General features: G+C 41.2%; 1 protein-coding gene and 1 long non-coding RNA gene across 3 annotated transcripts in view; both read left to right on the forward strand.

Annotated features, from left to right (window-relative positions):
* The first annotated feature begins 42 nt into the window (after positions 1-42).
* On the forward strand, positions 43-15,219 carry LOC148213750 (uncharacterized). Of its 2 annotated transcripts, XR_015793889.1 has the most exons (4): positions 43-206; positions 1,712-1,772; positions 5,990-6,089; positions 7,490-15,219. It is a non-coding gene; the product is annotated as an uncharacterized LOC148213750 (long non-coding RNA). The 2 variants fall into 2 exon arrangements; XR_015793888.1 differs by having other exon boundaries at positions 46-206; positions 5,990-15,219.
* Positions 15,220-17,359: 2,140 nt separating this feature from the next.
* HOMER1 (homer scaffold protein 1) overlaps positions 17,360-26,956 on the forward strand; it is a 76,048-nt gene continuing 66,451 nt past the window's right edge. Inside the window, exon 1 of the mRNA XM_088130083.1 lies at positions 17,360-19,040. Within this exon, the coding sequence (XP_087986209.1) occupies positions 19,036-19,040 (5 nt within the window). The 5' untranslated portion in view covers positions 17,360-19,035. The remainder of the gene's footprint in view (positions 19,041-26,956) is intronic.

Raw genomic sequence — 26,956 nt, forward strand, 5'->3', positions numbered from 1 at the left:
ACCCCGGATGCAAAGCGTCCAGACCGGAAGCGCTCCGAAGCGCCCGTTCTTCTGCTCGGCCTCTGTAGCCTCGCTCTTCGCAAGTCTTCGGCATCCCGTTATGCGCATGCGCCTTTGGCAGTCGATCCGTTGTTCGAGCACGTGGATCGGACCGCTCAAGAGGGCTTATGCTCCCGGTTCCCGGAGGATGAAGTTTCACGAGTCTCGTGCGTATCTTACGTAAAATCAGCATGAGTTTCCATCTAAGTAACTATCTTTTTGGGCGATGTAAAGGCGCAGTACTCAGAGAGAATAAACTATTTCTTAAAGAGAACGAGGAAATTACAATTGTCATTGGGCAGAAAATTCCACTCTTTTCAAAATCTCAAGGCTGCTCAACTTCAGGAGCCCAATTTTAGGCAAACATTATTCAGAAACTATTCAGAAATAGTTTCCACTGGTTCAGAGAGCTGGGGAGGTCTATAATGGTTGATTATATTTTTTTCTGAAGTCTCTTTCGTTACCTCATTTTAAATGTTTCATGTGGTTAAATACGTGTGAATGATGAGCAGGAACGCTATAAAGCTGTTGAGAAAGAAAGTGCCAACATCCCTTGGCAATATTTATATTCTGCTGCGTCCCTGTGGCTTTGCCTTCCATCTTGTTCTCAGACCTAATGTGAAAAGGCCTTGAATCACTCTTAACTGATGTTAAAATAATGTTTTTCTCACAAGCTACAGTAATCAGCAACAGTTTTGACCTGTGTTAAATCTGTTGGCACCCTGGTCAAATGATTACAAACTAGCTAAACACATTTAGAATGTATTTATTTACAACACCCACAAACACTTCAGGAGTTTCCCTTTGATCCTTTTGATCCATTAAGTGTCTGGGGTGGACTGATTGAATAGGTCCCTCCCCCCTGCAGAAAGTCACGGCATGAGAAAACTCCATAGAGACTGGAAAGTGATCTGACCATGACAAAGGACTGATGGAAATAGCCTCCACTCTCAGATTACATTTCAACTGCTTCAAGGCAGAACTGATGGATAACCCCCTGTAATCACTTAGGACAAGTTCATGGTGGCTGTGATCCTCCTAGAAAAGATAAGTTGAACGCCCCAAGCAACAAGACTGGGACACCCCAACACCACCCTTCCAATGAGGTCCAGCAGTTTGGACAGGGATGCCACTGTGCTGCAAGGAAACTAGAACAGCAACTGCAGCCCCAGCTTGGGTTCTGTCCTAGACTGAGCAGTCACACTGAACCCAGTTGCAACTAGTTTGATGTTGATTTTGCACTTCAAACAACTAAAAAGGCAGATAGAATGCAGTTGCACACACACTTCAGGAGAAATACAGGGAAGGCAAGATCTTGCCTGGTAGCCAGGGCACAGTGCTCACAGAGCCAGGGTGGGTTGAAGCTAAGAGTTCAGGGAGCCAGAGCCAGAGGTCCATTGAATCCAGTCCAGACTTGTAGGTATAAGAGACGAGGCAGGATTAGGATGTGGGAAGCTAATGGTGTACAGGTTCAGGAAAATGGGGCAAGGCAGTGACAGAGAAACAAGTACAGTAATACCTCGGTTCACGAACGCTTCTGTTCACAAACAGTTCAGTTTGCAAACAGCAACGTTCGCAAAATTTTGCTTCCGTTCACAAACTCTGCATTGGGTGACGACCACAACCCGCGGTCATCTTCCCTGCTCTGACACATGGTCGTGGCTTCCTCTAGGTGAGATCGCAGTTGCAGACAGACACCTGCTGTGAAGCTTTTTGCTGTTGCCTCAAGCAAGGTTAGTGTTCTCTCTCTTTGTACTGTACTGTACTTTGTTTCATATTTTTGTGGTTAAAAAAAAATACATATGGTTCAGAACGGATTAACCTTATTTACATTGAACCTTATGGGAAAATTTGATTTGGTTCGCAACCAGAATCGTGGAACGAATTAAGTTCATGAACCGAGGTACCACTGTAGTCTATTTCAAGTCAGGATTCAACACTAGAGAGTTCCACAAGCTAGTCTGAGTTGTAAAGCCTGGAGTCCACAAGCAGAGCAAGGATAAGGAATACAGGGCTAATGTTGGAGAGTTGTTTCCAATGGAGAATCAGGTCCTGACAGCTGCTTCTATGTAGCCATAGCTGTGGGTGCAGCCCAATTAGGGGCATTGCCATTGCTTCTCTAGTTAGCTAAGCAGATCATCTTCGCTCTGTTCTTTGAAGCTGCCAGCATGTGCACCCTGTGAGGATCTGGCCCTTCATCATCTAAGTCTGCCCTCACCTACTCATGCCCATTGTCTGCTTGATCTACCGTAGATGATTGATTGCCTGTCAGCTCTTGAGGCTGACACTCACTTGATCAGGCCTGTCAGTAACCATAAAAGCTGAACCTCATAAACAAGGCCTCACAACCAGTTATCTGTGGAACAGTATCTCTGGCTACCTGCAGAGCCTCCTGGATGATAATTCCCATTCCTTCTTCCTGCTTTGGGGTCATTCTTTTGCAACACCCAAAACCCAAATGGGTGCATCTCCATAAATGACACACACATTCTTTTGCCCACCTAAGTCGTATGTGCCAGTTCTGCCTCTTGTTCATAATCAAATTGTGAATGAGGAAAGCTTTATTATAGGCAGATCTGACATTTAGAAACACCAGCTGTAGCCCAGGGCTTTCCAAGCTCTGCTATCTGGTACACAAGAAGACATCAGAAGGCTAGAAGTGGGGACTAGTTTGAGAGGTTTATTTAATCTCATTTAGCATCTTGAGTGATCTTAGCCTTATAATTTGTCACCTGGTCAGTTATGGCTCATTATATTACATAAACTCATACACTATGCTACAAATCATGGTTTACAAGCCACAATGACTGGATATAGAAGATAACTCAAGCAAAGGCATCCACTACTAATGGCTAATGACAGAAAAATGACAAAACACATATCATGATATCGCAGTGCAAACACCAGCTCTTTGTATTTGCACCCTGATGTCACAATGCACGTTTTGTCCCTTGCCCATGGCTATAAGCTAAAATCAAGCAAACCACATTATGATTTAGTGCAGTGTATAAATCTAGTCATCTTTGACCTTTTCTTAGATTTATTGGCATCTGCTGTAATCTTTTCAGCATAGTCATAAGCATGCATATTTAGAAGTACTTCCATCTGTTGTTCTATGTAGCATATTTGTCTATTGTACTGGATTAGTGAGACTTATGAACTGCAACCATGCAGCCAAGTCCTGTGCATATGTAATATGGAATTTACTGGGCTTTCCTCCCCAGAATTTGGGTAGGACCCTAATAGGTTATGTCTGTCTTGTTAGTTTGCCAGAAAACATATTTGCAATTAGTTCTACAGATAAATTTATTTACTGATCAACAAAGGGAGAAAAAAAAATTATATTTCAAAGTTGGACTTCAAAGAAGCAGGATAGAAAGTATATTGATGCTTTTGAACTTTGGTGTTGGAAAAAACTCCTGAAAATACCATGGACAGCCAAGAAAACAAGCAAATGGATCATTGAACAAACCTACTGTTACGTTCTCACTCGAGGCATAAGTGACCAGGTTCAAATTATCCTACTTTGGGCACATCAGACACATCTAGCTCTCTGAAAAAGGTGGAAGGAAAGAGAAGAAGATGACAATGAGCAACAAGGTGGATGGATTCAGTTACAGAGGCAATAGATGCACGGTTGGAAGACCTGAACAACCACATTAGGGAGAGATCATCATAGAGAAAATCTATCTATGTGGTTAAGAGTCAACTTGATGGCACATAATCAATTTTTAGAAGTACTTTGAAGTATGGGTTGGAATGCAAAAGATCAGCTTAGCTGTAAAGAAAACATTCTTTATTAAAAAGAAAACATTTCTGTAAAATATACTGCAAACCTTCAGTAATATTGAAATGCATTTCTATAATTCATTTTTAAGAGAAAGGTCAGGAACAGAATATTACATGGAAAAAAATGAAAGCTATGAAATGCAGTTTAATGTTAGAACCTCCACAATATTAATAGGTAGAGACTGAAAGAATAATTTCAATATTTGATCTTATATTCTTCAATATTGCACAAAATATAGGATCAGGTAGTCCTCGGTTTATGACCACAATAGGGACTGGAAAATTCATCGTTAAGGGGTGCAGTCATTAAGTGAGGCATCATGTGACTGCACCTGATTTTATGACCTCTTTTGCCACGGTCATTAAGAAAATTTCCACAGTCATTAAGTGAGACATCACTTGACTGTGACTTAGAACCTTCTCTGCTGTCTTCCCCATTAACATTGCTTGTCGGAAGCAAGCTGGGAAGGTCACAAATGGTGATCATATCCCAAGTGCCCAATTAATGATCATGGGATTTTGGGGATGCTGCAACGGTCATAAGTGTGAGGACCAGTCATAAGTTACTTTTTTCAGTGCCATTGTAAATTTGAATGGTCACTAAATGAATGGTCGTAAGTTGAGGACTACCTGTATTTCAGAACACTAAAAAGGACAAATCAGGATTTCCCTTTGCTAAAGAAAATACAGAAGTTTTCAAGTTTGGCCCTATTTGACTGATTTGGGATTTTGCTGTAACTGCAGACAAAGACAAGCTCTGCCTGAACCATAATAATAACAGGACAAGACTAGATTGTGCCAAAATTATTCCTTATAAAATAGGCAATACATAATATTCTGGTGACTGTAAGACTCTTTAACAGCAATCTAAATATGTTGACTCAGAAGTAAATTCCAGTCTGCTCATTGGGTATCTTCAGTAGGAAGTATGCTTTTCCTCAATTTCATGGGTTGTGATTAGTGCCAGATAACTGTAACTACTTTAGAGATTATAATATATTTTATAAAACAATGGAGACTATTCATAGGCAGGGGTGTCTATGGGGAGGGGCATTTAAAAAGGCAAGATGGCTGTCATGACTGTGCAATCAAAGCCCCGCCCCTTTTGTATAAGTGCTGACATCATACGAAATTCCATACAAAGTTAGTCAAGAGCTCCAGTTAAAACTTAGCTGGCCACCTCTCATGGCTAGCAAAACCTGAATCTCCTTTCTTGTATCTTCAGATTCAATTCTTCCTCTGGATATCTGTTTAGGGTAGATAGATCCCACACTATGTGTCATCCTCCTTGCATAGTGACCCTTATGCCAATTCCTCTTTGATGGTCTTAAGTCACCTTGGAACCTGTGCCTCTTTAGCAGCCTGAGACTCGCCAAATCCCCCCTAGTTTACCAGCTGTCTTCCTTCTTTCTCTCCCTCTTCAGACTACCTCCTATTTTTTTTTTTTTTTTTGTCCATTCCAACTCCTCGCCTCCCCACTTTAGAGTCTCTGTGTAGGCAAACTGTTTATCTGGTTCTTTTCCCAAATAGGCTATCACCACAAGTACAGTTTGTATATCAGGGAGGTCCTATGATAGGATAGCAGAGGCTGTTTATCTTCTCCATCCTGTCATATGGAGTGTCTGGCTTTTTACAATATGCTAGGCTTAAATGTGATTACTTGTTTGCGGTTTGTATGACATTCTGTTTATATGACAGAATGGTTCATTGAACATAGTTGCCTAACTGGAGAACATTCCAATGATTTTCATGAACTTACTGCTCTTTTATTTTCCTACTATTTCGTTTTTACTGTTATGGTATATGTGTTCATTATTTTTCAAACAAAATATATTGTTTGTGTTTTAATGTTACTGACTTTTTTTCTTTTCGTATCTTGTATGCAACCAAGTGTTGTGGGATTGCAGTGGGATACACAAATAAATAAAATGTTTTGTTTAATTTTGTCTTATCATGATGCTATTGTGGCTTAATGAAATGATTAAAACAAATCATCCTTTAGTGCAATATGCGAATCCAGCCACATCAAGTCATGAGATTGGAGTTACATATACATCAACTGGTCTTGGCAGGTTTGTTTGTTGGAATCTGTTTGTGTGCATCTATTGTATTTATGGTCCATTAATTTTCTGCTTTATTTTTTATCTCTATTTATTTTTAGTTTACACATTTCCCCCACAAAGTTGCAGATAAATAGGAAGAAAGATCCTTCTTGAGAAGCTGGTGCAGTAGAAAGCTTAACGTGGCTACCATTCTTAAAGGTGGATCATCTTGGGCATTTTATTTGAGGATTAATATTTCTTTTCAAAATTTGCAACATTGCTGTGCAAATTAATTATAACATTAGCCACTTTAGAAATGCCAAGCTCCTAAATATTCCTTTGTTGGCAAAAATACCAGTGCGAAAAAAAAAAACCCTCGTGCAATACTAAAATTTTAAATGTGAAAACAGAAGATAACTTAAAATCAAAGTTTCTATAGCAACAATATAAGGATATAGTGTAGTCTATAATAATTAATTGTTGGTTGATAAATTTAATAATTCAAGAATCTTATGATCAATAAAGAGTAATCAGATTAACAAAATATTCTGTTAATATTGAAACTGGTCCCTTGCTTCATTACTTCCTTAGATGGCATGGTTTCATCCTCCAAACATGGATGTTTTTATCATTGGTCATGCTGTCTATGCTCTATGCTGGCAGCCTGATTGAGGCTTAAAAGGAAGAATACAACAGTATCCCTTATTGCTTCTTGATGGTCAGTTTCATGAAATTGCATTGGATGGTTTCTGTTTGGAACCTGTGGATTTTGGTTTATTGGATACTGCAGGTTCCATCCCCTTTCCAACTTCATTAATGTCTGATGAAGCTCCTGGAAGAAGTAATCAAGAGGATTTGGCTCACAGCTTTAATATTTGGCTTTAACGTTATCCATAAACTTTTCTCTCCCAGCCAACTCTAAGGTGAAATTCTTGAGAAGGTGTCCAGATTTCATTTTGGGATGGATGGGGAAGCAAACTGCTTATCAAGCAGGCCTAATAGATTAGCCATAAGCCAGGCATCACTGTGACTCTCTCTTGGAAAGTAGCCATTGATAGTCTCACTTGAATCCTATAGGAAGCCTTTTTTTTGTTTTCTAGTCATTTCCTCCCCTCCCCCGCAAAAATCAAAAAAGACAAGACAGCCCTCTTCCCCACTTCCCTTTTGGGAATACCAAACTAGCCCAAAGCAATGGGGAAGATTCATTAGTACATTGATGGTATTCAGTTGTGCATTGGCGTACATCAGGAATTGTCTTACTAAATATGATTGTGAGAGAAAAGAGAATAACTACATTTATTAGCAACTGGAAACCCCTTACACACTTTTTGCTGAAAAAAGAAAAAAATGAACTTGTCATTTATGGGTTTGATGATTAGAAAGGATAAATTATGGAAAGAAGGAAACTATGTTGTAACCTTAGAGAGAGAGGGTAAAATACAAATGTGCTTGTAACTGCTGTTACGAACATTGGAAGCCGCTTCTTTATAACTTTTTCTTTTCTTTTTCTTTTTCTCTTTCTCTTCTTTCTTTCTATCGTTTTTTTTTACTTACTTGTTACTTTTCTTTACTTTTCTTTACTTTTTTTAAAAAAATTGTATTGTTTTTATTCTCTTAAGCATTCTTCAGTAAAAATCATATATATATTTTTTTAAAAACCTAAATATGATTATGCCTGTCCTGTCCAACCATCTAGAAATGGGGCCTACGTAAGATCTCACCCTCACAGGAGGTGAGAGGGCTGTGGGCCAGAATTCACTGTCCCTGAAGATATGCTGAATCCCTTCACTGTTATCATTTCGCAAAGGATTTAAAATAGTTTTGTTCAAGTGGGCCTTTGGCCCTTAAGGAAGAACTGTGGGTGGCCTTTAACTTATTATTAGTTTATGGTCTTGAGAGGTAGTAACTCTATATAGTCCTTTTGTACACCACTCAGAATCTTTAGATTGGAGTGGCATATAAAAGCTGTTAAATATTAAATAAATAAGTGACTCCAACTTACCTGATTCTAAATTGAAAATGAACCAAATAGATATGTCAGGAGCATTATTTTTGACATACCAGGTAGTCCTCACTTAATGACTCTAACTGGGACTGGCAACTCTGTTGCTAAGTGAAGCAGTCATTAACAGAAACATCACGTAACTGCCCCACTTAGTGATGGCAGTTCCACAGTCCCTCTTGCTGTCGTTAAATGAATCCCACAGGTCATTAGGTGACGGCCCACCCCGATCCAAGCCATTCCTGGCTTGGTCCCTCCCAGCCCCTAACCTTGGTTCTTCCAAGGCAAGGGACTGCCTCCCCTTCAACTCCTCCCACCCGCTTATTTCCCCCCACATCTCTGCCCTTTTGGCTGCCCTGTGCAGCATGAAGAGGTCACTGTATTCCCCTGACACCACCCCCAGCAGACCTTCTTCCTTGTCCCGCAATCATTTTGTTCTTCCTCCCCTCCACTGGGCTCACCACTGCCACCGAGGACTGCCGCCTCAAGCCCTGTGACATGGCAACCAGCTCCGTTGCCATGGCATGCCATGGCATGCCAAGAAGCCCTGTTGCCACGGCATGCCAAGAAGTCCCTGAGCTGCACGCACCAAGAAACCCCAGAACTCTGGTTTGCCAAAAAACCCTAGACCTACAGCATGCCAAGAAACCCCTGACTCGCAGGGCGGTGTGAAGAAAACTACTGTGTGACCTCAGGAAGAAGGTTTCATGTGGCCAGCAGCTGCCTTGCAGAGAGCCAAGCCAGGCACGCTTCGTCAGCAGTGGGAGCAAGAAGATGGTGAAGGGCAGTGCAGGGCAGAAGGGGCCACAGAATACAGAGGGCCAAAAGAGCAGAGATGGGGGGAAGATAGGCAGGTGGGGGTTGTTGAAACGCATCCTGCAGTTGTAAATGTGGGTTGTCTGCCAAGTGCCTGAATTTTGATCACATGACCACAGGGACACTCCAATAGTTATAATTTTGAGGACCAAGCTTAAGTACCATTTGTTCAGCGCTATCGTAACTGAATGGTCACTGAATGAATGGTACTTCTCTAACCGCTGCAGGTCCTTTTCCTTTTTAATGTATGAGAAAGATGGGATTTTTTTCTTTTCTTTATTTTTTTTGTCTTGAAATGTCTGCCATGGTTGGCTGTTAGCAATTATAGCTTCCTGATACTGGCTGCATCCTTGTTTATAACTGAAACAAGTCAACTGAACAGCAAAACAATTTTGACTAGTACATATCAATTGATATTGAATTAATTTGACTAACAGCAAAGTTTATTTATTTATTAAACAAATTTATATGGCTGCCCAACTCACACATGGTGACTTTATAGAATTAAAACCCATAATACAAAACCAGTAACCCCACCCCCACCCCTGGTGGCAACACACTCAGCTTAACCATTTGATCAGCTTCGTATCAACCTGAGTCCCCACGTCTGTTGACAAAACCACGTCTTCAGGGCCTTCCAGAAAAGTATCAATATGGCCAGTCCTATCTCTGGGGGAATGATATTCCATAGAGAGGGAACCACCACGGAGAACGCCCTTTTTCTTGGTCCCACTAGATGTACCTCTCTCTTTGAAGGGACCCACAACATACCCTGGCTCCCTGCTCTAGTGGGCCAGGTAGATGTAACTGGGCAAAGGTGGTCATTCAGCTAACCAGGACCCAAGCCAAGTAGGGATTTAAAGGTGATAACCAGCACCTTGAACTGGACCCAGAAGCAAATTGGCAACCAATGCAGCTCCTGCAAAAGAGGTGACACATCTGCAAATCTAGGCTTGTGCAAAACTCTGCAGGCCACCACATTGTGAACCAACCGAAGCTTCCAGATACTCCTCAAGGACAGCGCCATGTAGAGCATGTTACAATAGTCCAAATGGGAGGTGACTAGGGCATGGATGACTGTGAGAAGGGCATGTTGGTCCAGGAATGGGCATAACTGCCACACAACTCGCAGTTGCACAAAGGCCCTCCTGGCCACGACTGCCACCTGCTCCTTGAGCAGGAGTCACAAGTCCAGGAGAACCCCCAGATTGCGCATTGGGTCCATCTGGGGCAGTGCAACCCCATCCAAGACCAAAGATGGTAATTCTCCAAGGACCAAAGAGCCCCAAACCCAAAGCCACTCTGTCTTGCCAAGGTTCAGCTTCAGCCTGTTGCTCCCCATCCAGACCTCAACAGCCTCCAGGCACTGAGAAGGGCGGTCACAGCATCACTTAACTCACCATGGCAGAGATGTGCAACTGAGTATGATCTGCACACTGATGATATCTCACCCACGGTGACAGACTATCTCATCCAGAGGCTTCATGCAAATGCTAAACAGGAGTGGAGAAAGCACCTACCCCTGTGGAACCCTACAAAGCAGGGGCTGTGGGCCGGACCTCTCACCCCCAATCAACACTGACTAAGAACAGCCTTAGAGGAAGGAAGTGAACCAGGACAACACAGTGCCCCTCACTCCCAACCTCCAAAGCCGGTCCAGAAGGATACCATGGTCAATAGTATCAAAAGTCACAGAGAGGTCAAGTAGAGCAAGGATGGATGTGCTACCCGCATCCCACTCCTGCCAGAGATCATCAAAAAGCACAACCAATGCCATTTCTGTCCCATATCCAGACCTGAATCCCGACTGAAAGGGGTCCAGATAATCTGTTGTATTTATTTATTTAATTTTATCCAATAAGATAAAAAGTCAATATCAATCAAATGCTTAACCTATTAAATAATTGTTTTCCAGATATGTCTATATGTTTTCCAGTGTTTTGAAGTTGATTCATGATCACCATTGTGGAAATATATCATATTTGTCCATTAGTACTTTGAAGTGTGGCTTTATAAACATTTCCAATGATGTATGGTGACTAGGTTGCTCAGCAATCAGTTTTAGAATCTCATAAATTCAGTTTATTTATCTGGCCATTACAGCATACAAAACCTAAGAAAACAACGTGTGCATTGCTATTGCTAACAACATGTGAACGCTTTTGTCTTGCAAGTGTTTCCCCTTATAGGAATCCATTAGCAGATCCAGATGACAGGATTCCTGGTACATGCAATCCTAAACAAGTGAAGGCTCTAAAATAACCAAGTGACATATATTTGCAATGACTAGGTAATACAGAACTATAAAGGACAAACAGCAGAATTTTTACACATTGTTTTCTTACTTTCTGTAGTGTTTTCAGGGACTGTGCTGATTAATATCACTAACATTGATACAATTTGTTTGGTTTTAATGTAATGTTTCAGAGAACATGGCCAACTGTCATTTATTCAATCAACCGCTGTTAAACAGACCATGGTTAAGTCCAATCACCATGTTTTGAATTATATGACATCTGGGGACTGTTCTAGGTTTTGTATGTACATTATTGCCTGAATTTATAGCAATGGTTCCACTGTGCTTTTGATATTTTGGAACACGTCATTAGCCAAAACAAATAAATTCTGCCGAAGTCTCTGTCATCTTTGTATTGTTTCTATATTTTGTGATACTTCTGCTAAATTGTTATCTGTTAGAATGTTTACTGAAAGTCTGTTAACTATCGAGATGGATATTTTTATAGGATTTTATGTATAAACACATTCCTTTACAGCATAAAAAGAAAGCTGTGATCCTCAAAATGTACTAGAACTACAACCCTCAACAAAGCCAGCTCCTAAGACTAACAATAATAAGGGAAGTTGGAAATCACAATTCAACAACAGTGGGAGGCTTACAGGTTGACATTCACCTTTGAAAGATTGGCTGCAAAATTCATATTTTAAATAATGTGGAAGACAGTTCTGGTTTCTGTGATGACAGGGTATTAGAATTATCACTCACAGAACAGTAACGTAGGGCACCATTCCTCCAATTTCAGAAGAACAATTTTAACCAGAACTGTTGCAGACATGCAAGGATTATATTCCTTTTCCTTATCTGCTGTACCTAACACTTTTTTTTAATCTATACAAACATCTGTTCGATGCAGAGAGTTTGGGTTAGTATCTGTATTGGACTGCGTCTCCTGGATTAATTGTTTAGTTCAGTTCCTAAAGCAGGTTGCAATGTCTGTGGTAAAATCAAATTAATCTCTGAGTGCATTTCGATTCCTGGTGACTAAATGGACATGGCCACATGTTTTTCTTGGCATGAGACAGATACTGTTTGTCACTGTCTTTTCCTGGGATATTTTTTTTCTTTCTCAATCTAGCCAACAGCTTTGAACTTCCAAGATGGCCCCCATTCAAGTATTAATCTGGGCCAACTCCGCTTAGCTTTTCAATTTTAAATAGCAATGGTTTACTACGACATTGCTGAATTACAACCACCAGCAGCTGTCCTAGTTAGCACAGTTGATAGTGAGGGATGCTGGAAGTTGTAGTTTAGCAAACCCCGGAAAGCCCCAAGATCTACCACTGATGTAGGGAGTGAAGGAATGTGCTGTGAACCATGGAGGAAGAGGACAATAAAAGTTAATAGCAAAAACCATACAGAAAGTTTCATTGCATCATACCTAAGGAATCAACTTCCTGCGATAAATAATTATAAATAATAAAATAAGTAATATATAAATATAAATGTATACCAGTGCTACTTTTTAAGTGAAGGCACATATCTATGAAATCTTTAATGTATTTATTTTCAGGAATTTTGTAACAGTTACTATCATTTTATTATTTTTCCTTAAAAGAGTGTTTAATATTTGCTTGTAGGTTTACCAGTATTTTATTATGTTAACTTTATATCCATATTTTTATAATATGCACCAAGTTTCACATATCCAAGTGGGCTTTGAGTCTCAGCTTTGCAAGTGAAAAAGTCTCTAAAACAATTTTCCATACAATTTGTATATGACAATGAGGATCTGCAGATCAGGCTGGGGGTTACAAGAGGCACAATTTCCAATCGGCATGCCCAAATCAGGGATGAGCCTACAGAAGATGGAGTCTCATCTTGGTTGTAAAGTAAGAAAGAATGGAAGGAACTTTTAGCTATGTGAGAGATTAACCTGCAGAGGTTAGAACAAAAATCAGTCAAAGAGACAGCTAATAACAGGCTTACTAATTTTTAAGATGTAACAGTAATCAATAATTATTTGCAACAGTTTCTGTAACTTCCCCCAAACATTTTTCTTGGGCTCATGAGGATGAAATAAAATATCAAACAACAAACTGCAACATAAATATCAGCAGAGAGAAAGATGAAAACCTACAGTATTTCACAGCAGAAATAAGAATACTATGCAGTAGATAGTAATTTGTTTTATGATTAAAATTAATATTTGTTTCTACCTGTGTAACTAATATTGGAATATACTTATTCAATGAGGCTGCTTGAAAGGAGATGTTCATGAGAAGTATGACCTCACCATTTTTTTGGTCATGTAGGTGAGATCCATATACTTCTTAGGATTTGAATGCCTGATGGAAGTCAAGGAGTATATATCCGCTGCAATTAAATAGCTTCATTAAATCACATTGTGCTGAAACTTAAAAGCTGAATTCCCATCTTATTGTCTTTGTTCATTCTGTTACACACATTGAAATACTTCAGGGAAAGAAGGTCTAAAAATAGTGATGTAAATTACTCCTATGAGACATGGTTTTCAGTAGCAATCAGAATTTGAAAAAGAATAACTTCAATTCTACTTCCCATATGGGTTGGTGGCATTTATAAGAATAATTTAGCCTTTCTTCTTACCACATTGGGAATGTGTGATCCTTAAATCTGAAATAATGTGGGTTCTGGATATTGCTGAAAAGTTTTCCATGGGATGGTCACTGAGTCTTTTGGACTTTCAAGAGGTCTGAAGAATGTGTAGTGACAGCACTAAAACATCGCGAGGACATATTACATATATATGATTCAAAGAGTACCAAGAAAGAATAAATTCCACTATTATACTGTTATTATCACAGTGTGTGAATTCTTGAAGAACAACAGCAACAACTATTTATTTCTAGATATATAGTTCTTTCGAATAATAAGACTAATTAGGTATGAGAAATTCTACATCATCATCGTTAATGTCTAAAGATGAAGAAACAATAAAGCAACTTTAGACATCATCTCAGAAATGTTAATGACCTACTAGAATATCCACTGAAGAAAACATTTCTGGAAAAAGAAAAGGCGAGAAATTCAGTTCCTCTGTTGCAATCAGATAGAACAACTGATTACAAAAACAATTTTTGGGAGACAAAGGGTGGTTGGCTCCATGCAAGCTAATGGGTGGGCCTTGATAACAACCCACAGGGCAATAATTTTATGTCATCTATTTGGGGTTCAAATAATTTCAGAATTGTCTGAGCATCATCTGTCATTGTTTCAGAGTAGAATAGCCACTGCCTGAGGGGTGGATCATAACTCTTAGCATGGATATGCAGGATTCCAAGCTTAAGAGTGGTACCCGTTGAGAAACATGAGTCCTTTTCCCAGAATGTCTTCACCCTTCTGGAAAGCCAGGCAGAATGACCAATCAGGTGAGCTGTTCTCCAAGGTAGATAAGAGAACAGAAATAAATACCAGCTCCAACTGAGAATGTGTAGGAAGAAGAAGGAGGAAGAAGAATGATCAAGATTTTAAAATAATGTGAAATATAAAATTAACTAGTTAATGTTTTGTTACATAGGGTCTAAATTCTAAGAAAAAATACACAAGTGAAGGCACCTGGGATTTTGCAGAATAGCTTATTGTGGCTTTCTTGCCTGATGCTCAAAGACAAAAGAAGATTATACAAGGAAAGGCATGTATCTGAAAACTGGGCAAATTCCAGTTTTGTTTTGGGGGTTTTTTGGTGCCTTTGAGTCAGTGTTGACTCCCGACAATTACCTGAACTAGTCCCTGCAGTTTTCTTGGCAAAGTTTTTCAGAAGTAGTTTGCCATTGCCTCCTTCCGAGGGCTGAGAGGTCAGCCAGTTGGTTTTGTGCCTAAGGGATGACTAGAACCCATGATCTCCCAGTTTCTAGCCTGGTCCCTTAACCACTAGACCAAACTGGCTCTCTTCCAGTTAAGGACTGGGAATTCAAACTCATTTCTCAATAGCCTGTATAGTCTGTTCCTGTACCTTACAGGTAATTCCTACGTATTCCTTGTAAGAATGAAAGGGGTGGCAGGGAAGAACCAGTCTTACATGTGCAGTAAAACATAATTTAAATAAGGCTTTTTCCACATTGCAGCCTTAAGCTGCTGACTTCTGCATGTAAATCTGCTGGAAAGGAAGTGGCTTTTCCCAGATTTCAACCCCTTCCTTTGCTTTGCCTCCAGTGATGTCCTGAAGTTCTGTCTGGACTGCATTTACCACAGCCCCTATAGGTGAATTCACCTTCTTTACCTCTCCTGGACCAGTAAATTAAGAAAATAAAGGAAAGAAAACATACAGTACCTGTTTTACATTCTTTTCTGTCACTTGGGCAGAAGGGAAAAATGGCAGAACTCTTGCCAGTTTCACCCAATTAAAGAACAAAACAAAGGCATGTCTCTCATTTCACTATTTCATTACTGACCTTGTAAACAAAAAACAAACACAAAACCCCCAGGTTTTCATTATTTCACTGGTGAAGTTGTAACAAAAAATGGCCATGGAGGGCAGGGGCTGGTATGGAGGGGAGCAAAGCTCCTGCAACAGTGCATAGTAGCCAAGCAGTGTGCAAATGTTTTGTGGAGTCCTTGGGGTTCTCTGAGCTTGGTTGTTTTCTTGCAGACATTTTGTTACCCATCTACCTACTACACTATCTAGACAGGTAATGAAACATTATACTCCAGTGAGTCAGGGAGGAGTCAGTCTGAGTCTCTTCTTAATACTATCTCCTTTTCCAGGACTTAAGGAAGGCTTCTGTCCTTTGTTTCTGAATATTTGCTTCAAGGCCAACTCCCTGGCTTTCTACAATTGGCTACCAAGAGGCTGTTGAGCCCAATCCAAGGTGCTGGTAATCACCTATAGTGCCCTTTACAGCTTGGGCCCTTGTTATCTTTGGGACTGCCTTCTTCATGTAGAACCTATCTGAGCTAGACAATCTTATTGGAAGAGGATACTCTGGGTACCCACCCTGAAAGCAATCAGGGGACTCAGAGATGGATTTTTTTCAATAATAGCCCTTCTTCTGAAGCAGTTTGCCTCACCCCTGAGGTTAGGTATTGTCCTGATGATGTTTCTGAAGATGATGAAAGCAACCCTCCTCAAGAGAACCTTCAGAGAATCTCAGCCTTCTTGAGCAGTTCTCCTCAAGAGAACCTGACAGCAGCTACGGGTTTATTTATAGTTTATAATAGTTTTATTATGTATTGGTTTTATAAGTAGATTTTATGAATGTTTTATCTTATATGCTGCAAGCTACCTAGAATCAGAATAGTAGGGAGCATACAGATTTTGGCAAATAAATAAACATATTCCATAGTGATACGCCACTTCAGCTGCTGTAGACAGAAGCACTTCTGGAAGAGTTCAAGGGCACATCAGCAGTTTGTCCCAGCCAAGATGTTGGTTAAGCTCTACTATCCCACCTCTCTCTGAAAGGATGCTTATATGTGATGGTTTAGGGCTTCTGCCATCAGTTGTTCAGAGGTTTGAATCTGAGCGCTCAAAGCACTGGCTTCCAAGGGCGGGATTCACTCATCGCAGTGAGTCATTATGTGGTTTATTTGGTTTTGTATATTGAACCACTGTGGTCTGTACAGTGTAGTTGAGCCTCTGCTCAATAGGTGAATTGAGAGAATTAGAGTACAGTAGATCAAGAGAACTAAAACCAAAGGACTTGAAAAATAAGTACAGTTGCCCCAACAGAAAAACAAATTTCAAAATGAGAAAATTATAGGTGATTCATAAAAATGTATACATATACTTGAGTCAGTGCTGACTCCTGAAGACTGTCTGGACAAGTCCCTGCATTTTCCTTGGCAAGATCATAAAAATTATAAAGACTTAAATGGATTGCTATTTTTACTTTAAATATTTTTGCTGTTTGTTACAATCCATTTTCAAAACAAAATCATTCCCAAATTACTGTAATTGTGATTTCACATTGTCCTCTCCAGCCTCACTGAATCACCTTTTATTCTTTATTTTAAGTGTACATGAGTAAATTTTCTAGTAAAATTTGCTAAGTGGCATACAACTTTTAAGATGAACATATTTCAGTAGTGACTTCTGCAGTGAAAATACCAGTAAGTGTCTTAGTTGGTAGAGCTCGGGTTTAGCTTACCGCAGAAAAAAGCAATCGCTATTTTCTTGGTACATTTTCGTTTCGGGAACTTTAAGATTAAAAAACAAAACAAGCCTCTTCGTTTTTAGCACACACATTTTTTAAGGACAGTTACGGAAGTGGCTGGTTAGACGAAGTTCCAGGAGCTTATCCAATTCCTGGAGATGTGTTGGACGGACTCCGACCAACCCCTCTATTTTCATTCCCGCGTCCTTCTTTTCTGTTCCTTATTATAGAAGCGCTTCCGGCGGCATGTAGGATTCTGACATCACCCCCCCCGCACCCCAATGACGTCAGCCCCGGGAACAGTGTGTGACGACAGTGCGTAGGGGAACGTGGTGACGTGTCGTATTTAAAGGTCCCCAAGTAGAGGATGGAGGCAGAATCAGCAAGTGCTGCTACCGCGTGGGGGTCCGTGGCCGCGGAGTAGCCGAGGGAGACTGCGCCGCGCACCCTCGCCGGGAAAGCTGGGCCTGAGCGGGGCAATAGGTGGAGGTCGTTCGCTCCACTCTCCCTCCCGTCTCTCCCCCTTTTTGGTGGCTGCGGGGGCCAGGAGGAGGGTAAGAGCGAAGCGAGAGCGGGCGCCCTCCGCTCCGCCTTCGGCTCCTCCTGCCCTCTCAGGCCCCGGGCGTGGGGGGAGTAGGGCGCGCTTCTTCGGTGCCCTGCGCAGGGACCCCGGAAAGGGAGCGAGTGGCCGCCGGGCCGAGCGCGGAGGCGTGTGCGCGGGCGCGGAAGGAGGTGTGAGGAGGGGCGGGGAGCCCGAGCCGCCGGGCGCGCAGAGGCCCTGGGCCGGGAAGCTCCGCGTCGGAGGTGCTGGAGAGGCAGCCGCCCCCCCATCCTCCTGCCGCTGCAGCCCGCGCTTTGGCCCCGCTGCTGCAGCGAGGGGCGAGAGGGGCGCTGCTGCTCCCGGCGCCGCCGCTGCCGCTGCCACTCCTCCTGCTTGGCTGCTGCTCATGATTGATCTGCTGGACACGAGACGGAGGAAGAGGCTGTCCCGCTGCAGAAGCGGGTGGGATTGAAGGGGCCCTGCCCTGCCCTGCCCTGCCCTGCCCTGCCCTGCCCTGCCGTGGGAAGGACCGCGGCTCCTTTGCCGCTGCCTCCTCCCGCGTTGCCTCCGCTGCCTTCCCGCTTCGTCGTCTGCCCGTAAACCCCTCCCGCCCTTGGGGGGGATGCGTGGCCCGTGCCCTGCCTCAGCCACCGGTCTACCGGAGCCCGATGTCAGCGCCGGCGAGGGGGCTTCTTCCGCCGGCTGCTGCTGCTGCTGCTGCTTGGAAAAATGAAGCGACACCCCCCATTCTCTCGCTGCTGCTGCTGCTGCTGCCGCCGCCGCCGCCGGGGGTGTTAGAAGGAAGGGCGGCGCGGAGCGCTGCGCACGCCGCAAGCCTCCCGACCCTGCTCTGTACCTGAGACGGACCGCGATCCGGGCGCCCGTTGTTCTCGGGCATTTCAACAAACTGCTTAGGCATCCGCGCTGCTGTGGATGTTTTAATCCTCCTGCTAGAGGCGGGCGAGTGCCTCCCCTTCTCCCCGCAGAAGGAGGATTGGCTTGGTGCTGCCGCCGCCGCTGCCTCTGCTACTACCTCCTCCTTGTCCGCCTCCTCCTGTCAGGGAGCTGGAGCTCTCCCTGGACCCCTTCGTGCAGGGGGCTCGGTGAAGAAGACGGGCTCTAGGAGGCTATGAGGGAGGGTCTCCTCGTGCTGATGCCCTAGGTAGATTCTCCTCCTCCTCCTCCTCCTCCCCCTCGAAAGGGTTGCGATTTTTTTCAAAATCCCTTCTACATTCCCAAATGCCTGTGGACTTCAGTGTTTAAAATCCGGCCGAAGAAGGCACGTAAGACCACCTGGAAAAGGCAGAAAATTGGCTGGAGAGGACTGTCAGGATTAATAACTGGCCGGGGTGCGCTCGCAGCGTAGGAAACGGGGAAAAATCCTTTCAAGAATTGATCTGCTAAGCAACGCGCACGGCACGTCTTCATTGGTCATCATGGGGTAAGGATTTCATACTAAATCATGGAGTTGTAACGGAGGAAATTCGAGGTCTACCGTATTCGGTTTCTGGGGGATTTTTATCTTTAAGGGCAGAGCAGAGCAGAGCATAACGTGTGAGAGTGCTAGAATTAAAAGCTCAACTTCTGAAAAGGTTTCTTAATTGGCAGCTAGATAGATAGCTTGCTCGGGCAGCAGCCCTGAGACTTGTCCATCCAACGACCTATTCAGATCTGAAGGTAGGAGGGAACTTTGCATTTTACTGGGTCTTTCAGCCATGAACCAGAAAACATGTTCCTCAGATTTTGTCGTGTAGGTATGACACACTGTTGATCAGCGAGACTACTACTTCTGGGTGTATGAACCCAAAGAGGTATTCCCACATACATTCTCTGAAAGCATCCGCTGGAGGCAAACTCTTTTAGAATCGCTGGTCCTTGTAGCCACGGGGCTGGTTTTCAAAACTGAAGAAGAGTGAATCGGGTGAATCGATGCTGCAGATTTCTTAACTATGCTCTGGACTGATATAACTAACTTTTGAAATACTCGATGGTTCTGTGGTCTCAGTTCTGAACTTCAGAATCTGCAGTCCTTGTTCTTTTCGTTGTAACATTAAAAATAATACATTATTATTTTAAAAATAGGGTTGTTTGAGAAAGCATTAGGTAGGAAAGGTGCTTCTCTTTCTGTGTGAATATTATAGGTAATGATCAAGTTTCTTTGTGAATTGTTACTCTTAAGTAGCAAAGAAAGCAATAAAAGATCTGTTACTGCATGAATCTCCTAGTCATTAATTTGTCCTCCTAGAGGGGTACATCTCAGAGCCGTTGAGGCATAGAGGACCAGCAGGTTGAGCTCTGTCCCTTGATTGACCTGCTTACAAGTTCTTTCTTGACAAATATAACTTGCACTCTGATTTTTTGGATTTAGGCTGGGTACTAGGGAGAATAAGTGGTATTTTAGAGACAGGAGCCTTCAGCTAGAAGTCCCAGAATTACTGGCTCCTCCTCCTATGTGCTTAAAGAATTTGCATGCTACATCTACTAAAGCTGATTGTACCTAATGACAATTATCACATGTATCATTTGTTGGGTAGTGAACAATATACAAATGTGACATTTACAAATAGTTTATAATGTTTCAGCAAGTGTATTGGTTTGCAGGTTCCCCAGGGTGAGGTTGGCCTCATTAGAGAACTGGACTCATAAACAGAGGAGATAAATGTGTTTCTTCTGCTTCTTCTGGGATTCAGACTGTATTGTACCATTAGATACCCTCTTCTACCATAACCAGAAAAGGAATGCAAGTATTGTAGAAGAAAAGAACATAAGAGGACAACCTAGTTTTTCGACCATGGGTAGAGGGAAGTGTAGGTGAGATACAGGAACAATATATATCTTGATAGTCAAGGGTCCACCAAAGACTGCTCAGACAATGGCTGATAACTAGGGAACTAGGACACGGAAATAAATATCAGGGCTAACAAGGGCATGGTGGAGCCATCAGAGCTGGCATTTACCACAACATCTACTTCTACAGATCTTGGAGTTTTCAGTAATAGTCCCATTTTTGGTGTAATAGTCCTGTTGTTGCTCTTATCCTGTTTGCTACTTGCTTCAGTTCCAAGCATATGAGTTTATGCTTATTGTGAAAATGAACATTATTGCAAGTGATTGCAATATGTTTCATGGCTCAATTAAATTGTTCTTTGCACAACTGTAGGAATCTCATTTCTGCATCAAGTACTGAAGTTAGATGAAACTGGTTTTTGGGCAGTAGCTGCTTTTTCTCAGGAGATTTACCTCTTCTTGATAATTTAAAATGTGCAAAATTTTCAATTTTACCTGTTTTGAGCTTGAACTTTCAAAAAATTTCCTGCTCCAATGCAAAACTGCGGTAAGTGCTATTTCAAGGACAAGATAGGTTGCTTAGAGGGATTCTAAGGTTAACATCCATTTGCCTTGAGTTCAGAACACATCCAGTATGCTCAGAACAACCATATTTCACAACATTTTGGGATCAAATGATTCAAAATTACACATTTTGCATACTCCAAATATAAAACTCTTTATATAGGATGTGGTCACCATGTACAATTTTATCCAATATTTCTTAAGCACTAAAAGCCCTACAGGTGATCATCTCATTGATGGGAGTCTGATTTCAAACATAACCTTTTTGTTGCAACCCTGGTCTCCATAGAAGTCTATAGCAGTAAAGAAGTTCATAGGCTCTCTGCTTAAGTCTTGGCTATATCTCTTCCCCGGTCATTTCTCAGCTGGAAGAAGAGTATTGAGGGACACAAAAATGTGGGTTTGGCAGGTTCCCTGGACTATCCTTTTTGCTCTAAAGCCTCTCCCCGCTTTTTTCTACTGCTGGACTGTCCTTACACATGAAGAAGTAGCATCCTCACATTTTCTCCTGTCTGTTTCTTATTTGGCAGAGTTGCACAAGTTAAGGCCCAGGCTCTTAAAGCCTTGGATGCATCCCCAGGGCTTCTTCAAAAATTGTCACCAAATTGAAATTTTAACTGAAATGTAAAATTGTTAAGTATATGGGGAGTGTGTTTAATTTAGTGAACTTTAAATCAAATTTCATGCAGCTTTTGTCCTGACTCCACCCCCTTCTTTGTTCCAGGCCAACTGACCTTATAGAGAGTGGCCCCTGATATGTCACTCCAATTGTGACCTTCCTCCTCAGAAAAGTCGTCCATCTTGTTAGGAATATGTATTGAACTGTCCTAATGTGATTTGGGAATGTTGAAAAAAAATCGTTCTGAATGTCATTTTCCTTAATACTTCTATTAATATTACATTAAGAACAGATTCCATGGCATCTTAAAAACTTAATATTGTGTTGTAAGCTTTAATGAGCTGTCATCTGTTTGGCCAGGTGATGGGTCTCAGATTTTTTATCATAATACTTCATAAAATGCTCATATTTTAAAATATTTGATTAGGATATTACAAAATAATTTGTTGGCAAGCAGGTTTACTGCTTTTACTGGAAAAGAAAATGGGCAAGTTTAACCATCATGCTTCCTAGAGAACCTTCCATAGACTCTGTGTGGTATGTGTGCTGGACACACACACACACACACACACAAATGTCTAATATAAATTAAAGTGTTTTCTGCAACACGTTGTTGCTTAAGTTTTGGCTCAGCTTTTTGTGTAATCTGGCTGGATTCCCATTGGTCGTTGGGTTACTCTAATTTTGACTCAGGTACACATGATAGCCAGCTGCTACTGATGTCACTTATAGCTAAAGTTTCATGTTGTACAGGATAGACAGATCAAACATATTATCAGAAAGGCCAAGATATATATGATGAACATTCCTAACAGTTAAAATACAAGAAACTAGTGTGGTCAAATAGAAATAAAGTAATTTGCAACGGGCTAGCTTTTTAAAAAAAATAACAACATAAGAATGGGATTATTTGAGGAATGTACATTGATGAAGTAAAATCTTCATGTGCCCTCTGCTTACCTTCCTGCAGTAGCTCTTCTCCAATTATTACTGTTGGAAATGGCACACTTTGTTGGACAAACATATTCTATGATGAGCATCTGGAATCTTGCCCAGATGGTTCTTTTTGCTATTAAAAATCTTTGGTGCACCTGTGGCAGTTCTGTTTTTAAAGATAGGGAAGTGTCACTATCATAACTGGCTTGGCCTCTTGCAATGTGATGATCAAAATGTGCACCTAAGAGAATGGGGTTGTCTGCATTTCTTTGTGGTGAAATTGTTTTCTTTCCTCCATTCATCACTGAGAAGTTAATTGGTGTGATAAATGACAGTTGAATTATAGTTTATATATGGATTCCCAATCTTTATGTAATTTATGCAGCAATCCTTAAAGTATTTCTCCTGACATATGCATATCACAAATTAGCAGCCAAGAGTGGAACTATTGTCCTTGCAGAGATTGAAACAGTATTGAAAGTAAATAAAATGGATAAATCATTGTATAGCAATTTTGTAGTTTTATAGAAACCTGAAAAATAAAAAATCGTGCATAGTAAAGGAAGAGGATTCTCTTAAATATGAACTCCCCTTTTGCAACATGTTTCATATTCTTGTTCAAGTACAACTTGTTCCTATTTCAACCCTTAAAACTCCAAAAACATTCTTTCCCCAATTGCCCAAAATTATACTGCTGAAATTTGGCAATTTTGTTGTTGCAATTTGGGGTATAACTTCAGGCTGTTTTTCTAGATTTGGGGGAGAGGTTAAAAGTGGAAGTGGGGATATATTGCCTCCCAGCAACCTCCTGTTTCCATCCCACCTTGAAAAACTCACATAACAGAGAAAATTGGAAAAATTAGCCACTACCATATTACTAGAAAGCCTCAGCAGACTTTCAGCTGGTTGGGAAACTGAGTTACAGTCCCCAACCCACTGGAAATTCCCTGTCCTAAATCTTTATCTTTTTGTTCATTGGTCAAAAGCTTTTCTCTTTTTATTATTATGGCTGTCAGTGCATATCTTTACATTATCTTAAATTTCAGTTATCCAGCTGGCACTCCATGGATGCAGAACCCTTTGCCAATAGTATTTCCTTTTACCTGGCTTTGTCTTTCAAATGTATTTATTTATTTATTTGTTTGTTGAAATTTATATAGCTGCCCATCTCACATACGCGACTCTGGGCAGCTTCCCACTGTCTGCGGCTTCTGCTTTCCTGCCTTATGGACCTAACAAACTAACTAGCTTGGCAGAGGGGTGACAACCAAAGGCATAAGAGGGTTGAAAAAGTTAGCAAATGCAGTAGCAGGAACCTGAATCTTTCTTGAAGCTATAGTGGCTGCACATTGAGTTGGTATTTTCACCGAGTTTCTCACCACAGTTCCTTTATTTTTTTCATTCTTGACTATTCCTACAAAATTTTGCCCCAGTGTTGATAACTTTACATTTAGTCTCTTTGAATTGTTGGTATAGCCAGTAATTAGTTGTATCATTCATTAACTTGATTAGCTTATTGCTGATACCTGACTAGATAGTTTATGACAAATGAAGTAATGCCAAATTTAATAATTTCTTGCTTCCCTAAACTGTGGGGAACTGCCAGTTTATTTCCATCATTTGCTGCTTGATTTCTAAGTAGTGACTGATTGCTAACTTTATGAAGGAACACTTTTTGAGCTGCTTTCTCAAAGGCCTTCAGAAATTCCCCACTGCATGATTTTTAGAAGGCTACCTTAGGATGGGGTGGTTCAGCATCTGGAAGGAGCACATTTGGAAAGACTGATTTATTTACACTGTTAAAGAACTTCAAAAGTTGATAAGACAGAAGTCCTGTTTGTAGAAGCCATATATCTAAATCACTATTCTTCTGCCCTATTGAAAACTGTTATGGTATTAAACTGTCAATACATAGGCAACTACTTAGGGGGAAAAAAAATGGTATGGCACAGTTTATCCCTTTTTGGTTTACCATTTATTTGCTGCTACTATAGTATACCAGGAAATGATGGGATGGAAAATATTACACTTGGCAAGGTGGAAGGTAGAGGAAGAAGGGAATTATAACAGGAAATGTGGATTGGTGGGATCAAAGAGATTACTGGAACACTCTTGAAAGAATTATGGGTAATTTTTGATGGAACAAATCAAATTAGCATTTGCCATGCAGTTGTCAAGTATCAAACTCAGCTCTGTGACACCTTAGTTAAAAGTTATTTCACTGGAACTTTAACTGGAAGAAAGAAGCAAAAGATAATGTTAGGTAAATCTCATTAAGACAAGGTAGGTGCTTTGTTGTAATCCCATTTTAGAAGGGGTGCAGATTTCTCTGTATTTTATTGCACATGTTTTCCCATCATGGGTACAGTTTTTTCTTTACCAATGAAAATCCTAGCTCCCCAGTGTCTTCCAAGTGATAATTGTAGAAGCACCTGAACCTAACCCATCTTGTGTTACTACAGAGATTCATATAGAGCAGTGTTTCTCAACCTCAGCAACTTTAAGATGTGTGGAGTTCAGCTCCCAGAATTCTCCAGCTAGCATGCTGGGAGTTGAAGTCCACGCATCTTGAAGTTGCTGAGGTTGAGAAATACAGTGGTACCTCTAGTTACGAACTTAATCCGTTCCGTGACTCTGGTTGCAACTCGAGTTCGTCTCAAGTTGAGGTAAAGTTTCCCATAAGGTTCAATGTAAATATGGTTAATCCGTTCCGCCCTCCGAATTTGGTCGCACCACGAGGCAAATTTCCCCATAAGGTTCAATGTAAATATGGCTAATCCACCCTCCGAATTTGGTCGCACCCCGAGGTAAATTTCCCCCATAAGGTTCAATGTAAATACGGCTAAACAGTTCTGAAACATATGCATTTTATTTTTAAACCTCAAAAACCTTCCAAACGCCACAAAAACCTTCCAAACACCACAAAACACACCACAAGCCTCACCGAACGTCTCCTTGCTACCGCGATCTCGCCCACAGGAAGCCGCAACCGCATGGCAGCAGGGCAAATGGCCGGGGATCCGGTTCATATCTCGAGGCGGAGTTTGCATGTCGAGGTAAATTTTTGGGGCCGGAGCTGGTTGTATCTCGAAAAATTCGTAAGGAGGGACGTTCGTAACTAGAGGTACCACCGTACTGATATAGAGTAAGGATGATACACTGGTTTAACTCAGGGAGGCAAAGCATGAAATGTTATTACCATTGCTACCATGAACTAATTTAGTTTGGATGTTTAGTAAATCTGACACTCCTCATTATATACTATTAAAGGTGCCAAGAAAAGCCACGCACTGACTTCATAAAATTTGCCAGATAGATGTACCTCTGCAGACAAAGAAAACGGGATCGTGAAAGAAAGCACTGTTGAAGCAAGGAGAGCATTTCAGTTGCTAGCAGTGTCATATCAAGGCTATGCTGTACATCTTATCTGAGACAAACATTTGCATGCGTCCTGGGCACAGAGTGGAATGGCTTCTCATTTACTCAGTTTTGCTGTGCAACCCAGCCACAAGATCTAGTTGGCAATAGCAATTGCTGGAAATTACAGCAGTGTTAGTTGCCAGGTTCCATGTCACTTCACTCCTGATTTAAAATGTATTAGCTCTATTAAGGACTTCCTTCCTGCCCATAATAAATATAGTTCAGTTGTTAAATGCAACAATGGTGTATTTAGTTCAGGAGAAGGTTCTGTCAGGCATCCTTAATCTAAAGATAAATCTAGAACCATTCTAGCTAATAGTTTATATATGATGGAATTCTCTTTATATGCATTCATGCATTCATCTACGTAGGACCCTATCTTGTCCTCTCAAATAATATAGATTTCATTTTTTTTCTTTTATGGAGAAGGCATGAGTGTTGAACTTACAGAATTCTGAACAAGTAGGTAAATGAGTAGGGTATGCATTGCACCTAAATGTTTGCAATTTAGGAATAAAATAAAGATACTTCTGTCAACATTTACACTGAATAATTGGCCTGCTTCATCCATGGAGTTTTATGGGCAGTCTAGACAGGTATTTTTCCACCCATTATTTTCCACTGCTACTTCTAGCTTTTTTTTCTTTCTAGGAAAAATATATTAAGAAGAGAAGAGAAATCCAAAATTTGGGTTCTCTTAGCTATAGAATTAAACCTTAATTTGATCTACGGTATAACTTTCAGTATTGATCTAATGTATTGTTTATTACTTGTAGTTAAACTACTTGTAATTACTACTTGTTAATGATTTGTACTATATTAACCAAGTATGTTCAATTTAAAATTCAGTAAGGATAATTATGTGCATGAGAGCCAGTTTGGTGTACTGGTTGAAACAAAAGACCAGAAACCTGGACACTATGAATTCTAGCCCAATCTTAGGCACAAAGCCAGCTGGGTGACTCTGGGCCAGTCACTCTGTCAGCCCTATGAAGAAGTCAGTGGCAAACTGCTTCTGACAATCTTGCCAA

The sequence above is a fragment of the Python bivittatus genome, unplaced genomic scaffold (assembly GCF_059951505.1).
Source record: "Python bivittatus isolate LINGU-HERP-01145 unplaced genomic scaffold, Pbiv_v1 ctg000850_np1212, whole genome shotgun sequence".
Lineage (NCBI taxonomy): Eukaryota > Metazoa > Chordata > Lepidosauria > Squamata > Pythonidae > Python > Python bivittatus.